Source organism: Carassius gibelio, chromosome A1 (genome assembly GCF_023724105.1).
Source record: "Carassius gibelio isolate Cgi1373 ecotype wild population from Czech Republic chromosome A1, carGib1.2-hapl.c, whole genome shotgun sequence".
Taxonomy (NCBI): Eukaryota; Metazoa; Chordata; class Actinopteri; order Cypriniformes; family Cyprinidae; genus Carassius; species Carassius gibelio.
This window is the reverse complement of record NC_068371.1, coordinates 14442252-14459616: the sequence shown is the minus strand read 5'-3', so window position 1 is coordinate 14459616 and position 17365 is coordinate 14442252. Positions and strand designations below refer to the sequence as shown.

The following is a 17365-nucleotide window of genomic DNA, read 5'->3' as shown; positions in this document are numbered from 1 at the left end:
AGTAGAGCACTAAAAAGATTGTGATGATGAGTTCATGTTAGTGTTACGTAGGGCTTGTGAACGTTTATGGTTCAGCCTTAACATACATATTCACACCTGGCCTCTGTATTCATACAAAAAGATCTTTATCTAGTCACGTACTAACTATCACTCTACCACAAGGCCTCTGGCTTTGTGTTCTTTCATTGTCTTTGGGAAACTTCTGAATTGAAAGACGATGCTGCCACCATCTGACGATTGTTTGTAGTCTCAGTTAGGCGATTCCACCTTAACTCGCAGTTCTAATGCACTCATACTGTAGGCCTATATTCAGGGGCGGAGACAGGGGGTGCCATGGCCGTTTGTGTCCCTTTTTTTTCTTTACAAGAAAAATATTTTAGCCACGGAAAAACTACAGCAGCCAAATGAGCTTCAGTAGAACAACTTTGATGCGGTCTGATGAGATGTTAGACCAGGGATAGGCAATATCGGCACCGAAGTGCCGCTGTTCAATCAACCTTTATTTATACACATATATAAATAAATGATTCCGCAATATATATATATATATATATATATATATATATATATATATATATATATATATATATATATATATATATATATATATATATATATGCTCACTGAGCCTGCATTTATTTGAAATATTTGTACTATTTAAAATAAAACATGAAATCTAATTTATTCTTGTGATTTAAAGCTGAATTGTCGGCATTATAACTCCAGTCTTCAGTGTCACATCCTTCAGAAATCATGCTGATTTGCTGATTATCAATATTTAAAACAGACTAGTACATTTTTTCAGCATACTTTGATCAATAGAAGGATCCAAAGATTAGCAAATAAAATAAAAAGCTTTTGCAATATTATACACTATTCCATTCAAATTTATTTAGCAAGGATTATTTAAATTGAACAAAAGTGATGAAAAAGGCATCATTTTACAAAATATTTCTATTTCAGATAAATGCTGTTCTTCTGAACTTTCTATTCATCAAAGAAACCTGAACAATTATACATTATCATAATTTATTTATTTATTTATTTATTTTTTATTTTTATTTTTTTGAGCAGCAAATCAGAATATCAGAATTTGTGTGACTGGAGTAATGATGCAAAAAAAAATTAGCTTTGAAATCTCAATAAATTATATTTTTAAATATATTAAAATAGAAAACAGAGATTTTAAATAGGCTAGTAAAAATATTTCAAAATGTCACTGTTTTGCTGTACTTTATCAAATAAATGCGGGCTTGGTGAACAGAAGAGACTTCTTTATAAAACATTAACAAGCTTACTGTTCAAAAACTTTTGATTGGTGATACTATAGGCAACTTTTATTTTTCTCTAATTTCTAGCTTTTAATTGGCTTAGAAATCTATAACTGCTGGACAATAACAAATAATAATGATTTGTTTATATACTACAAACACTGTTTCATCACATAATAAGGCAGAATAGTTTTTATACTGTTATAATAGCATTTTTCATATACTTTATCACCTGCTGGAGACATCGTGTATGTTTTTCTCATAGACTGTATGAAAGGTTTTTCTGTGAAAACAACTGTTTTCATACAGAGATAGCTAGACGCTGTTGCCCATATTGGGAATTTCCTGGTATGATTTTCTGAGCGAGAGCCCCCACCGGCTTTGAGTATGAATGAAACTCACACACTGCAGTAGAGTTTAGCGCTCCTCGATGTTCTTCTCGCCTTCTAGGTCCAAATAAAACATCAGGTCATGCGCAAACTATCTTGCCTCTTTGAGTTTATATATTAATTTATTCACACCAGCTCTTGAAAACCTCTATGCGAACACACTTTACCGAGAAAGTGCGGGGGACGAATTTCCGTGTTATCAAAAGTGGGGGAGGACACGTCCCCCGCGTCCTCCGCGTAATCTATTCCCCTGATAACACGTGTTGGGTTAAGCAGTGTAGACAATCACAGACATAGCTGTTGATTTATGGAATGAAAAAGATGTGATTAAGTTAGACTCTACTCACTGCAGTGCTGAAATTGCGGCAGCCCATGCTTGCTTTTCTGTTAGAAATCACAGTGGTTTGTGAATGTTGATGCTTAGCCTAAATAACAAATATTTTATCTGGAGTGTTTATGCTGGGATGTTTTAGAGCTTAGGAGATGTTACAGAACCATTTTATGTAAATTTCTTTGAATGTACGGAAAAAAATATCTAGGCCTATAGGCTAGATAATTTTTTTGCAGGTGGGAGCGGGGCAAAACACGAATGTCGCGGGCAGAGCGAGACCAGATAAGATATATTTCTGCGGGAGCAGGTGGGCACGGGACAGAATCTTGCGGGAGCGGGAGTGTAAAATTCATCCTGTAGGGCTACAGGCAGGTGAGGTTTTTTTTTTTTTTTTTTTTAAGTTGGAGCTAAACTCTGCAGGACAAAGGCAATCCAGGACCGACGTTGCCTATCCTACGGAACATCCTTACAAGGTTAAAAACTAGTTCAAACGTGGTCAGTGGAAATATTTTCAACATCAAGGTTCATTTAGGCATAATTTATACTGTTTCTGGACCAAATCAACACTATCAGGATGCGTTAGATTTAGACTCATGTTATTTCCACCTTTGTGTTGGACAGTGTTTGTTTTAGTTGGGATCTTGGTCCTCATACTTCTGTGTTAGCTTGTTGCTAGCTGTTGTAACTGTATGTTATAAAACACTCTTACTGTGGCAGAGAGAGTTGAGATCAAGTGGTGACATCTTGCTTTTAATGGTAACTAAACCATAGCAAAATAAGATATTAATGTTTTGTTGCAACTATGTATTTACTTAAATGGATAGAAACATTGTAGAAAAAAAAGAATGTACCTATTTTTAGAAAACACATCATGTTGTCACACACAGACATCAAGATTTGGATATACATAACAACAAAAAAGTCTGGAAAATAAGGATGAATTTGTGCTATGAAGCTCTTTTTTGTTGTTGTTGTGATGCATGTGCTAAATCTAGATGGCTGTGTGTCAGAACATGATGCTTTTACTCAAAATATTTCAAACGCATGCATTGTGTCCATCTTCAAAATAAGCAAGTATTTTATTCTTGCTGTCTGTGCTGTACAGTGCAAAGGTTTGGGGGCCTCATCCTCTGCCACTTCCTATTAAGAAATATGACCAAATATATTACAATATAATAATATATTATGATAGGCTGTAATAATTGTGATACAAAATTAATGTGAGTGCAACATTAAAACATTGCAAGGGCAAGACGAATACAAAAATAAAGGAAGCATAATAAAAAAAGTATATATTTTTTTTTCTCAAGGTAAAAGTTTCATCCTGTGTTATTTTCTTATTTTGGTGGTGTAATCACACGTAGGTTAGTTTAGTTTATCTCTAGTGGTTATCTTGACACATCATCATGCTGACTGAGATAGATCTTCAGTAAAACTGTTGGTTGTGGTAGATGCTGTTGATTCTGACGACAGTCTAAGCTATTTACTAAAATACCCTTTAAAATACCCTCCCTGCTGTAAGTCAAAATAAACTGATATGGAATCTTGTTCAAATAGCGTAAGAAGCTTACTCTATAGTTGAGTTTGTCCATTCTCAGCCACAATTGTTTCAGAATTTAAGTGCAAGGGCAAGCTGTAAGCATTAATCATTATGGAAACGTTCTATATAGTAGGCCACATTTATATTTATTGTAAGTCGTTAAAATCAATGTGGTATTTGCATCGCTGTTTGGCATGGTAGCTATATAGCCTACCATGATATAGCACTCTGAAAATGCTGGGTTGTTTTGGGTCAGATATGGACTAAGGGTTAATTTTTAAATAGCCTAAATGTTTAACCCAAAATGTCCTCTTACTGTAAGACTTTCTAAGGGAGAGTGCCTTCCAGCTTCGAGTATGAATATAACATACACTCCATGAGTGTTTAGCACTCATTGTTCGTGTTCATCTCGCCTTATTCTGGGTCGGAATTAAAAAATAATAGCAGGTCATGTGCAGACTATCCTGTCTCTTCGAGTTTAAATATATATTTATTCACACCAGCTCTTGAAAACCTCTATGCAAGCATACTTGTCCGAAAAAGTGCAGGGAACTAATTTACATGATATTAATAGCTGTGGGACGACCCTGGTACCAAGGAACTACCAATAGTGTGAATTCACAATCACATCGCTTGCGGGAAAAGCCGCGGGTGGGCGGAACGGAAATGTGCGCGGGTTCGATTACGTCATGGACGCGCGCGGGGGGTGCAAATGGAAGAGTTAGCGGTCTCTTCATAAGCCGGCTCAAGTGCATTGCCTCCCTGCTTTTCAAAGACTTAGGTAAGTGATTAGTTTTAACCGTTTAGAAAACACGAAGATCTCTGTAAGACTGTTCATTTTACCTGTGCGCGAGCTGTTGTCTTAAAGTTGTAAAATAATCTCACTCAGCTAGTTTTACATGTGATTTGATATTTGTATTAATATTATTATTGTGCAGGGTGTTAATTAGTGCTGATATAAGTTTGACGTTAATGTGTGCTTTTGAATAACGATCTGAGTGATGGCAATAGTGGACAACTAACTTAGATATTAACTTTTATAAACATTACGGTTTTAGTTTTAACTGTTTAGATGGCTTACCTGACACCATATATTTTGTATTGCTGTTGTTAATTATTATATATAGGCCTATAGCAGTTAAATTAAATAATGGTTGTGTGAATGTATTAAAATACAAATATTCCATCTAGTCAGTTATTAAGTATGAAGTCAGTTCACCTTAAGTTGTTTTAACTGGAGAAACAGGTGTCTTTAATCACAGCACAACCATAAACAAACAGTTATAAGGTTATTTAACTTAAACTGACAATTATGGCATTATTTACCCATTGCTCATAAAAAAGGTGTTTTGAAAAATGTTTACGCATATTTCCTTAAAAACATATTTTGTGTTCCATGGACTGAAAAAAATACAGGTTCTGAACCAGTGAGTAGCCTAAATAATGACAGAATTTTTTTACATTTTGGGTTTATATTTAATATGATATTTATATTTAATATGTTTAATTAAAAAATATATATATACTTATTTCTTCCTAAAACCCAAGAACGTTTTTGTAATTAAAAATGTTTTACACTATAATTCATATTTTAGCTGTTGTTAATATCAGTTCACAAAACCTGAAAAGAAGAAATGCAAGTACAGTACAGTGACAAATTAAAAGGACAGTGTTTTATAAATTGTAATACTCTCTGCAGACATCTGACCAAAATAGGAGTTGTACTTTTCTTTCCTGGTATGCATGGGTGGACTTAACTAATAAGTGAGGTAAGCGGCCGCTTAGGGCCCTGGGGAATCAGGATATTGGCTAAACATATTTGGCAAACACTTCAGTGCGTATTTATGTTTTGGGGAGTGTCACATTTTCAGAGGGTTTTTTTGTATTTTTTTTTGTTTGTGAGTTCTGCAAGCTTGCGAATCCTTTCATTAAAACAATGTGTAGATACTGTGTAAATAAGATATTCATTGCACAGTGTAGACATTTTCATTGATTAATGGAACGCTGTGAGATTGCAATGAACTGATGTGATGTTAATGTCTTTATCAAAGCTATTTACTTTCTCTCTTTCAGAATCCATTGCTATATGTGGCCAGCCGTATTGTATGTCCTGTTCTATCAACACCTAAAAAAATGGCATCGACAATGGAAGCAGCAGATATCGTTGTTGTTGCCATGTACTTCGTTCTTGTCCTGTGCTTTGGCTTTTTTGCAATGTGGAAGGCGAATCGAGGTACTGTGAGTGGATACTTCCTGGCTGGTCGTTCCATGAACTGGGTGATGATCGGTGCATCGTTGTTCGTTAGTAACATCGGCAGTGAGCACTTCATCGGCCTTGCTGGCTCAGGTGCAGCAAGCGGTTTCGCTGTAGGTGCATGGGAGTTCAATGCGATTCTACTGCTGCAGCTCCTGGGCTGGGTCTTCATACCTGTTTACATCCACTCAGGTGTGTACACCATGCCAGAGTACCTCTCCAAAAGATTCGGTGGTAAGCGGCTAAAGGTTTTCTTCGCATTCCTAACACTGCTCCTCTACATTTTCACCAAGCTCTCAGTGGATCTTTATTCCGGAGCACTCTTTATCCAGGAATCTCTGGGCTGGAACCTGTACATATCTATAATCCTGCTCATCACTATCACCGCCCTTCTCACAGTCACAGGCGGCCTGGCGGCGGTCATTTACACAGATACTCTGCAGGCGTTCCTCATGATATCAGGAGCACTGTGCCTGATGGCTATTAGTTTAGTCAAGGTGGGAGGTCTTGAGGGTTTGCGCACCAAGTACATGAATGCCTTTCCCAACATCACTGCCATTGAGCTAGAGAAAAACATCACATACTCAAATTCCTGCCATGTGCATCCTAAGCAAGATTCATTCAAGATCTTAAGAGGTCCATTGGACAAAGACCTGCCGTGGCCTGCTTTTCTTCTGGGCCAGACTCCAGCCTCGATCTGGTACTGGTGCGCTGATCAGGTCATAGTCCAGAGAGTCCTGGCAGCCCGAAATATTGCCCACGCCAAAGGGTCAACCCTGATGGCCGGCTTCCTAAAAGTTTTACCAATGTTTATCATTGTGATTCCAGGAATGATTTCACGTGTGCTCTTTGCTGATGAACTCGCTTGCATTGGTCCGGAGCACTGCATGGAAGTCTGTAACAGCAAAGCTGGTTGCACTAACATCGCCTATCCTCGCCTCGTCATGAACATCATGCCTGTTGGTCTACGAGGGTTGATGATGGCGGTGATGCTCGCCGCGCTCATGAGCGACCTAGACTCAATCTTTAACAGTGCCAGTACTATCTTCACCCTTGATATCTATAAGATGATACGTTACCAGGCTTCCTCCAAAGAACTCATGGTGGCGGGACGCATGTTTGTGATCCTCATAGTGGCCATTAGCATAGCTTGGGTGCCATTCATCGTTGAGATGCAAGGTGGTCAGATGTTCCTCTACATTCAGGAGGTGTCTGATTACCTTACGCCACCCATTGCTGCACTGTTCCTGCTTGGCATTCTCTGGAAACGTTGCAATGAGACTGGTGCATTCTGGGGTGGCATCGTGGGCTTCTTCCTAGGAGCCGTAAGACTCATTCTTGCTTTTGTTTATAGAGAGCCGGACTGTGACACAACTGATGTCCGCCCTGCTTTCATCAAGGATGTACATTTCATGTATGTGGCGGCTGTATTGTTTTGGGTTTCAGGGCTTGTGACAGTAGTCGTCAGTCTTTGCACAGATCCACCAAGCAAGGAACAGATTGCTACGGCTACTTTTTGGGGACTACGCGACAGGAATCAACCAGAGAACGGCAAAATTCATCAGCTGTCTGTAAAAACTAAAAAAGAGAAGTCAGTGGATGAAGTGGAAATTAAACAGTCATCTCAGGTTATTCAAACTGGGTCTGAAATACCTTCAAATGGCCACTTGGAGTCTCAACATACCCACAAACACCAGGGCATTGATCATGTAGGTGGAGATAAGAGACAGTGTGTGAAATGTTTTGAGTGGTTTTGTGGTTTTAATACAAATTCTGAGGAAGAGGCACTAGATTCACCTTTTGGAGATGACAACAGTAATGTTACTGAAATGCTCAAAGAACCTCCAAAAACCAAAATTATCCTCAACCTCGGTCTCTTGTTAGTGTGCACACTTGGAATATTTTTGTTTGTGTACTTCTCTTTGTAATATTCCTCATCTAAGTTTACACAGCAAACATGTTATATTGATATTCTTATACATTATACATATTATATATCTAAGGTGTAATTTATTAAGGTGTAAATTCTATTTTTAATAGTGTTTTGCACTGTAGTGTTGCATAATGTACAACTCACATTGTACTGCCAAGTATACTGTATTAGTGATATTCTTTAGTGCTGGTTGCCATTGCGCTGCCAGTACTGTACAATTGCATGTCAGACATTCACATTATGAAATGAGTGCTCTGAAAGAGCAATCAAAGATCTGATGTCATTGCATGTGACATTACAACAGGAAATATTTAAAGATAAGAAACATCTTCAGTTTTTGTAAACTTAGTGTTCATCATTGATCAACAGTATTTTTGGCATAATGGTGATTACCACAACATTTAATTTCCACTTTTTCTTTTTTTCTTACCATTAAGTCCCTATTTTTCTTGAAACATCTTGGTTGGACCATTTAACAGAACAATGGATGTGAATGGGGCCTGCATGCTAAAATAATAATAATAATAACAATAATAATAATAATAATAAAATCTTGGTAACCATTTTTGGTAAAAAAAAAAAAAAAAAAATGATGATGATGATTTCAACAGCTTTACAGAGGATTTGTCATTTATCTGCCTAAATTTCCCAAAACATTTGCCACATTAACTTCCATTATAAGTGTAACCGTGATTTTAGCTTTTGTTCTAGCTTTGTTTTTAAAACAAGGGATGAGTTTTTTTTTTTTTTTTTTTTTTTTTGTAAAACAACATTTTAACAAATGCTGTTGATTGCACTTGTACTGAACCTAGAAAAGGTTTTACTTATTTGCTTATATTTTTGTCTTGTTTTGTATTGTGCATTTGTAACTCCATTGGAGTAATGCTGGGTAAATTCAACAGTCTGTGAACAGACAGCATGTTTAATTCAGTCTCACCTCTGAAAACATGTCAACCTACCACTGACCTCATTAAAAAACCATAGACTTTTTTAGGTTTGTTGACTAAAATGTGTTTTTCACTGAGGTCACTGGAATTATGTGGGCTAATTATAACTCTTGTCCAAATAATAAAAAGTTCAAATATTTAATTCTCTTACCTGAAAATGTATACTCATACACCCATCTATGTTAGCATAGTAACTGAAAAATAATAATTTTGGCAATTCAAGTCTCTTGCGCTTTTGTATTTCCTTGGCTTGTGTTCTTCAAAGCTGATTAGTTTTAAGCAGTAAGAAGGTGGATATATTTGTAGGCCTTTGTGGTCTTCTTTCTTTGGAACTTAACCTATTTAGATTTTTGGTTTGTATGCGGCTGTCAAGTAGCTACGAGTGGGCCTGGGCCCATCCAGTCAGTTGACTCACAAGGTAGCCTAATAGGTAGTGAATTGTTGAAATTATCACAATACGTGATATTTAAAAATAAGTTGTATTGTCACTTTATTCTTGTTTGCCATATAATGATTAAGATACGTTAGTTTTGTGAGTAGTAGTGTGTGTGCCCACAGGGGTAGGATATTAGGGGGATGTGTCCCCTGCACTTTTATTAAAATGTAAAATATGTCTCCAACATTTGTTTCAGGCAAGTGTATTCATGTTGACGTTAATAAATCTAGATTTGCTTGTAAAGAGACCAGATAGTCTATGCATAACCTGACATTTTATTTGTATGCAAAATGAGGCAGTGTGAACATTACAGAGCGCTCAACATTATAATGACGCACAGTTTATGTATCATTCATACTCAAAGCGGAGAGCGCTCTCGCACAGAAAATACAAAACAGCCTTACAGAAGTGTAATAACTTATGACATGCCAGGAAATCCTTAAAATGGACAACGGCATGGAGCTGAGATGAATAAAAAGCAGAAACATTGATCAACTATCAAAAGCAAGCCACTAGTAAGTCACTGTTGTTTATTTGATGTAGCCGCTGAGCCAGGCAATGACAAAGCATTATTTTTACATATGTCCACTACTGTCCTGCTGATTTGATTATGGTGTTGCGATGCAACTGTCAGATGGACGCTTGTGTGTGGTGTGTTTGTGCATTCTTATTTCTGATCGAATAGAACTGTGAGGGAAGAGGTGAAGATTGGCATCTTAGCAAAACTTAGCATGTTTAAAATAAAAAAGAATATCAGCAACAGGAGAGAACATCCTCCCTACATTAATTCATCTTGAAACAACACTGCAATAAGCTTTCATTCTCTCCGTTAATGCTGAAGTTTGTGCTCAGTTTGTGCTCAGCCAGCAGCCATATCACACTGGAGCCCAAGACCGGTTTCCCACTGAAGCTAAGCAGGGCTGAGCCTGGCCAGTACCTGGATGGGAGACCTCCTGAGAAAACTAGGTTGCTGCTGGAAGAGGTGCTAGTGAAGCCAGCAGGGGGTGCTCACCCTGTGGTCTGTGTGGGTCCTAGCGCCCCAGTGTAGTGATGGGGACGCTATACTGTCAACAAGCACATCCTTCGGATGAGACGTTAAACCAAGGTCCTGGCTCTCTGTGGTCATTAAAAGTCCCAGGATGTCTTTTGAAAAGAGTAGAGGTGTGACCTCGGCATCCTGGCTAAATTCGCCCATTGGCCTCTGACCATCGTGGCCTCCTAACAATCCCCATATCCGCTGATTGGCTTCATCACTCTGTCTCCTCTCCACCAGTAAGCTGGTGTGTGGTGGGCGTTCTGGCGCAATATGGCTGCCGTCGCATCATCCAGGTGGATGCTGCACACTGGTGGTGGATGAGGAGATACCCCCTGTCTATGTAAAACACTTTGAGTGCCTAGAAAAGCGCTATAAAAATAAGGAATTATTATTATTATTATTATTCTTATAACCAAAATCCGTGTGGATCACGTCAGTCCTGCATTAACCTTATAATAATTCTATTTTTGGAATGGACCGCTGGTGAAGTCATGGGCAGTTAAATGTTGAATATAACAAGAAAAGGTAATGCCAGTGTTAAAAGGGTAAGTATACCCATTTTCAACCAGCTTCATATTGTTAGAATGTTCTTTTTCTACAGACAGTCTTTCTTCTAGTTATCTGTGATGAGATACCCCCTGCCAGATGATGCAGTGTCATTTTGCATCCATTGTAGGGCTGCACGATTAATGGAATGTGATGGTCATGCGTATCTAGTCAGTAAAGCCAGTTCCGTGATTAGTAGTAAATCTCCAGCTTGTGCTTTCATATAGAGCAGCATTTACTACACAGAGCCGTAGTTCACTGAAAAGGCAACACAGAATCGCATTCATAATCGAAGACGATTTAATAGCGCGATTATGAAATCGAAATCATTCTGCGTATGAAAGCTGTTTGCATAGCTTGTCAGTGAACTACGGCTCTGTGTAGTAAATGCTGTTCCATCTGAAAGCATGTGAAAATACCACATTTAATAACATGATTTTACTCCAAACTCACTTTATAACGTCAGTCGGGTGTTTAAAGTAAATCCTTCTGTGAGAAGATGTGGCTTCTTAAACAGAATAAGGCATGCAACATACACTTACTGGCCACTTTATTAGGTACATCATGCTAGTACCGGGTTGGACCCCCTTTTGCCTTCAGAACTGCCTTAATTCTTTGTGGCATATATTCAACAAGGTGTTGGAAACATTCCTCAGAGATTTCGGTCCGTATTATTGACATGATAGCGTCACACAATTGCTGCAGATTTGTTGGCTGCACCTCCATGATGTGAATCTCCCGTTCCACCACATCCCAAAGCTGCTCTATTGGATTGAGATCTGGTGAATGTGGAGGCCATTTGACTAAAGTGAACTCATTGTGAGTTTTGTGACGGTGCATTATCCTGCTGGAAAATGAGTACACTGTAGTCATAAAGAGATGGACATGGTCAGCAACAATACTTGGTAATAGGCTGTGGCGTTTAACCCTCTGGAGTCCATTAACGCATATATGCGTTTTGAGTCATTTTCTCCGGATAACCCCTGTACATGTAGGAAACAGTCAAGGCTCATATCAATCTTTTAAATGCAGTTATGAGAGAGGGAGAGCAGTTATATTAGGCGCGTTCCACTTGAGGCACCGCTGCACGCACAGAAGGATCACCTGTATGACATCAAAGTACCGCGAGAGTGATTCGAATGCATTGGATATGTGTGCTCTCTTATCGCTCTCGCGGTACTTGAATGTCATACAGTGATCCTTCTGTGCGTGCAAGCAGTGCTTCAAGTCGAACGCATCTATCAACTTCGTGCGATTGCCTCTGGAATTCGCAGGTTGTAAAATCGTGTCGTATATCATCTCGTCCATACGATTTTCAGATAAACTCACTCGTGCCGTGTGCGTGGACATACGATCTTCCGACCATCCGAATTCGCACCGTGTACGCCCGCCTTTAGTTACTACATTTCTATTGCTTTCCATGTTAAAGAATTTTGTGTTGTTTCTATTTTAATTTACTTTTAAAGTTTAAATCACATTAAAAGTCTAATTTGTACATTATGAATGAATGACAATGCATATATATATGGTCACCGTCACTCACACCAGCTGGCACATGCATGTAGCCCAACATTAAATAGTTGAACTTCAGCAAGTTGTCTTCATAATATCTAAATGTCTAAATGCATTGAGTTGCTGCCATGTGATTGGCTGATTAGCAGTTTGTGTTAACAAGAACTTGAACAGGCGTACCTAATAAAGTGGCTGTATTTCATAGTATTTCATAGTATTTTTCATAGTATTTCTAGAATAAAGTCGAAATATTACGAGAATAATGTCTAAATGTTTTGAGAATAAAGTCTAAATACTTCGAGAAAAAAGTCAAAATATTATGAGAATAAAGTCTAAATTTTTCGAGAATAAAACTGAAATATATTACGAGAAAAAAGTTGAAATACTTTGAGAAAAAAGTTGTAATACTACGAGAAAAATATAAATATTACAAGAATAAAGTTGTAATACTACGAGAATAAAGTCTAAATGTTTACAGGATTTAAAAAGTAGAAATGAAAATTGTAATATTTTACTGGGATGAGGAACAATCTGTTTTAAGGACTCACTGAAACATCTTAATATCAAAAATATGATATGTATTAACAGACTGAACAGGAACAACTTTTTATCTTAACATCAGCTCACACACCCACTAATATAACATTTTCTTTTCATACAGCTTGCTTAAACTGAAGGTATCTTCCTGCAGACTTTCAGCTCATACCCTTATCAAACACACCTGCCTTTAATTTTTTAATCAACTGTGAAAACCTAGATTAGGTGTTTGATTAGGGTTGGAGCTGAAATCTGCAGTATAGTAGCTCTCCAATAGTGGATATTAACATCCCTGAAAGTTTATTTACTGTTTAATCAACCTTTATAATGGATCTATGTGTATCTAAAAAAAAAAAAAACTTCTGCCACCTATGAGAATGTAACATGTCAAACTTTGTAATATAATCAGATATAATATAATCAAATCAGTTTGTTAAACTTGTCATTTACCAAATGATTTATTTTTTCGTAGTTTAATTAATAACAACTGATATGACTTATGTGCAATGTTGTAATGTACAATTACACGTGATACAAAAAAATAAATAAATAAAATAAGTAATCTTGTTTCTCTCTAATGATTCTGTCTACTTAATTGTCTCTATATATTCTCTGAATCACCATGTCATCCTTTGCAAAAACAACAAAGTCTCACTACTCAAAAGCTGGCCTTGGACCTGCCTGAGTAGCTAGCTGGGCTGTGATTTTAGTGGCATGGTGCCACTGTGCAATTTTAAATAGCTGCAGTCAACATAGCTTTTTGCATTTGGGTATTTCATTTTATTTTCTAGTCTTTCGATTAGGTCAAACAGATCACCATCAGGTGATGACTCTAACCAGGGGGCATCTGGGTGGATTACAAACTCCCAAGGCCAGAAATTTTTTTTTTTTTTTTTTTTTTTTTTTTTTTTTTGTTCTACAATAGTACTTAATTGCAACTGGCAAACTGGTAGCTGGTGGGCTCAATCCTGTAGTCATCTAAAGGTAGCAGTAGTGGAGGAGGGGCAATGGATAGTGAAAGGAGATGGGACTTTGCTAAGAGAAGAATCAACACACAGTATGGGACGACTGCATTTATAGCCATTGTGGTAATAAATGGTGCAATGTCTGATGAGAAGTCTTTATTAATCTCTGCGACTTTAGGCACGTCTTGATCAGGCAGCTCTCCTTGCACCACTTTGCAAAGTGTTCTTCTGTGAAGAAAGGGTTTATAAAAAATAAAAAAATAATATTGATAGAAGCAGAACTGAAGCAATAATTCAGCAAGGTTCAGTTGGGAATAGTGTACAGTTTGGTGAAGAAGTGCAACATTATTATTGCAAAGAGCTGTTCTAGACATGTATAAACTCTAAACATCACACATCTTAACAGAGGAAAGTCCATCTTTCCAATCGCCATCCGTTTTCTCGTGTGTTGTCTGCTCACCGGGTTTTGTTACACCTTTTATATGTCACCCCAACGACGTAACTCGAGCAGGGCAGCTAGCTGTCTCTTCGTTTCTGTCACTAGCACGCAAGTGCAAGGCAACACTGTGTGCATTAGTGATGCGCACCTCGTCTCATGACCCGCGGGGTCCATTAGGGTGGGGCAGGTAAAGAAATTGTCACTTTATTTGCGGGGCGGGTTGGGGCGGGTCATTAAAAATAAAACAAAAAAAATCCATATATGATGCAGTGTTGGGCGATATGGTCATTTTTCAAATCAGTTCAGATCGACGATACACGATATTATCGTGCATGGGTGGAGCAAGAGAGACTTTTGTTCTTGTCATAGCATAACTATTTGGTGTTTTAAAACATGCAGGTGCACGAGAGAGCCTATGGAATCACCAATAATCGTATTTTATAAATATACTGATAAACTAAGGTAAAATATAAAAATACTGTATTTAATACAGCTATTTCATATATAGTCGGACGCAACTGTCATATTGCTTGTCCTGTGACAAATTTGCTGCCTCTGTGCATGCAAGTTATCAGTCTAAATGTTCTGCAAAATCAGTCAACGGTAAAAATCAATGGTAGATTTCATTTAAAGGTCCAGTTTTTCGTGTTTTTTTGAGGCTTTGATTGTGTTTACAGTGTGCAATATAACATGTTCATGTTTCGCGTGTAAAAAAAACACTATTTTTCACACAATTCACTCATCTGTATACCGCTGTTTTCACTGTCATAAAAATGGGCTGATGACTTCCTTGTTCTATGAAATCCCTCCTTCAGAAATACTTAACGAGTTCTGATTGTGCCAGCGGTACCTGTGTTGTGATTCAGCAGCAGCTTAGCGCATGCTGCCCTCCTGGAAACATGATTGGGCTAGTTTTGGAGTAGTTTTGAGAAGCAAGTGGGCAGAATTTGTTTTGAAAACCTTATCTGAACGCAAGTGCTGGAGATGAACTTCTAATCACAGAAAGCCTTTACTGACAAGATGCACCTGAAAATCGTATTCGATTTTTTGCACAACCCTACCATCTAGTTAACAAAGCTAAACAGCATTGCCCTTTGTGTAATAAGTTACAGAAACTGTTAAACGCACCAACTTAAATAATAAAATACACTTACCGGTTGTGATCCATACACAACGCCTTCTCCAGACAAAGAGGGAACTGCTCCATCTTTCAAGAATAATCTTTGTGCGAATCCTGCATTAAACTGATTGAGATCGAGGAAGCTGTCCTCAGCAAAATGTGCTGCACATAGTTTTACATGTGGATTATAATTTTCGGGAACTGAGTTAAACATAAATTATAACCATTGATCTCTAAGTACAGCATCCCTGGGAAGGCCAAACAAAGGTAATTGGACTCCGAGATGAAAATAACAGCGTTTCGACTACATGGCGACAAACACAAACCTTCCTCTTCTCCGTGCGAGGGCAACAAGACCACGCCCCTTTTTTGTGTATTCCTGTGGGTGGATGTTAGTCAAAAAACGGTTTGACGTCATTACTGCAGGAAGTAGAGGGATGTACTGGTCGTTCGAATTAGGCGAATTCTATTACATAAAATATCTCGCTTGGCATTGAACTTTGAGCTTTAGAATTTTTCAGATATTATTTATATTCTAACAACATTTCACACTAACTAAAGTTTGAAACATGGGATCAATAAAGGAAATTTTACTTTATTTGCGGGGCAGGCTGGGGCGGGCCAAATAATTTCATAAAATTGGGACCCACAGGCTAGAAAACCCCCCGATATATATGCAAAATTACTGTTTAAATTATCCCAATTTTGTTTCTCTGCTTGCGATTAGATCATTTTAAGCCGCTAAACTCCGGGAATTTTTTCAGTCCAATGGTCCAGTAAGCGAATACATTCAAACAATCCGTCCAAAACAGTGCTAATGTAATGGAAACCAGGCTGATTACATAAGAGATTACAGAAAGAACAGAGACTTGCATTATTGAATTATTGAATTATTCTTTTCAGTGTGTTTCGCTTTCAAATACGAGCGCTGTCATATTCTGTGATTGTCTATGAAGAGCGTGAGCCCTCACTCGTCATACCCACTGTGTGAAGTACAGACTGAATGGATTGTCAACACATCCCACCATTGTATGGCCAGATAAGATACAAACTAAGTTTTCTCAACCGCTTTGGCACAGCTAGTTCTCGCTCTCTTCAGCGGAAGACAGGACACTAAGAGAATCAAAAATCTGAAAATATAAGAATAAAATATAAAAAAATGTATATTGTACAATTAAGTATAGAACGCAAAATAATATGCATAAAAGTAAACTGTAGTCTTACATATTAAGATACACAGGGATGTACAATGTGCATATGTGCATTATACTGTATTCTTAAATATTAAGATACACAGCAATGTACAAGAGGCAAATGAGCAAACAGGTTGACACTGTCAGTGTGTCAATGTGAGGTAGTGAATAATGAATATCTTACTGATAAATTGAACATTAAGTGGAGACATGAAACATTAAGAGGCTGGTTTTGAGTTTAGGAGCATGATGGCCTGGGGGAAGAAACTCCTCCTGAGTCTCTCTGTTTTTTGCCATCAGGCTACGGAAGCACTTACTAGATGGCAGCAAAGTGAAAAGATGGTTACTGGGGTGGATGGAGTCCTTGATGATTTTAACAGCTCTGCTTTTGCAGCGTTTGAGGTAGATGTCCTGCTCTTTTGCAGTCTTGACTGGAGCTGTTCCCATACCATACTGATATACACTGAGTCTGTAGGTGCGTAACTGACTCTTTTCATAGGTAAATTCTTTGATTTTCCTGATGGTTTCATCCATCAAATCTCATTTGCCCTTTCCCCTGAATGAGTGATTGTTTGTTTGTGTGACTAGTTTGTGTTAGTGTTTAGTTGATAAAACTCTTGTGTACAGATTACATGCATGCATTTCTGATTCTGCCTAGCAAATTAATTCTCCCTTTATGATTTTCATGAGTTTACTTGAAATTACGCTAAATATTCACTGGACAAACATATTAGTTGACAGCAATTTAATTCTGCCACAGTTACTATTGGCATCTCATTTACATAATTAATCATAATTAATTGTAATTATTAATATACATTTCCCTTTTGAGCTAATTTACTAAACTAGGCTAGAATTATTTACCAGCTTTATTTCTGTGGTGATCACTTACATTTGTATTTATCGATTTAACATA

At 37.6% G+C, this 17365-nt stretch overlaps 1 protein-coding gene across 1 annotated transcript; it reads left to right on the top strand.

The window, feature by feature from the left end:
• The first annotated feature begins 4193 nt into the window (after positions 1-4193).
• LOC128011053 (sodium/myo-inositol cotransporter-like) lies at positions 4194-8463 on the top strand. The gene is made up of 2 exons (XM_052593131.1): positions 4194-4312; positions 5605-8463. Exon 2 carries the CDS (start codon positions 5665-5667, stop codon positions 7711-7713), a length of 2049 nt encoding a protein of 682 aa, XP_052449091.1. The 5' UTR covers positions 4194-4312; positions 5605-5664; the 3' UTR covers positions 7714-8463.
• Positions 8464-17365: the final 8902 nt, after the last annotated feature.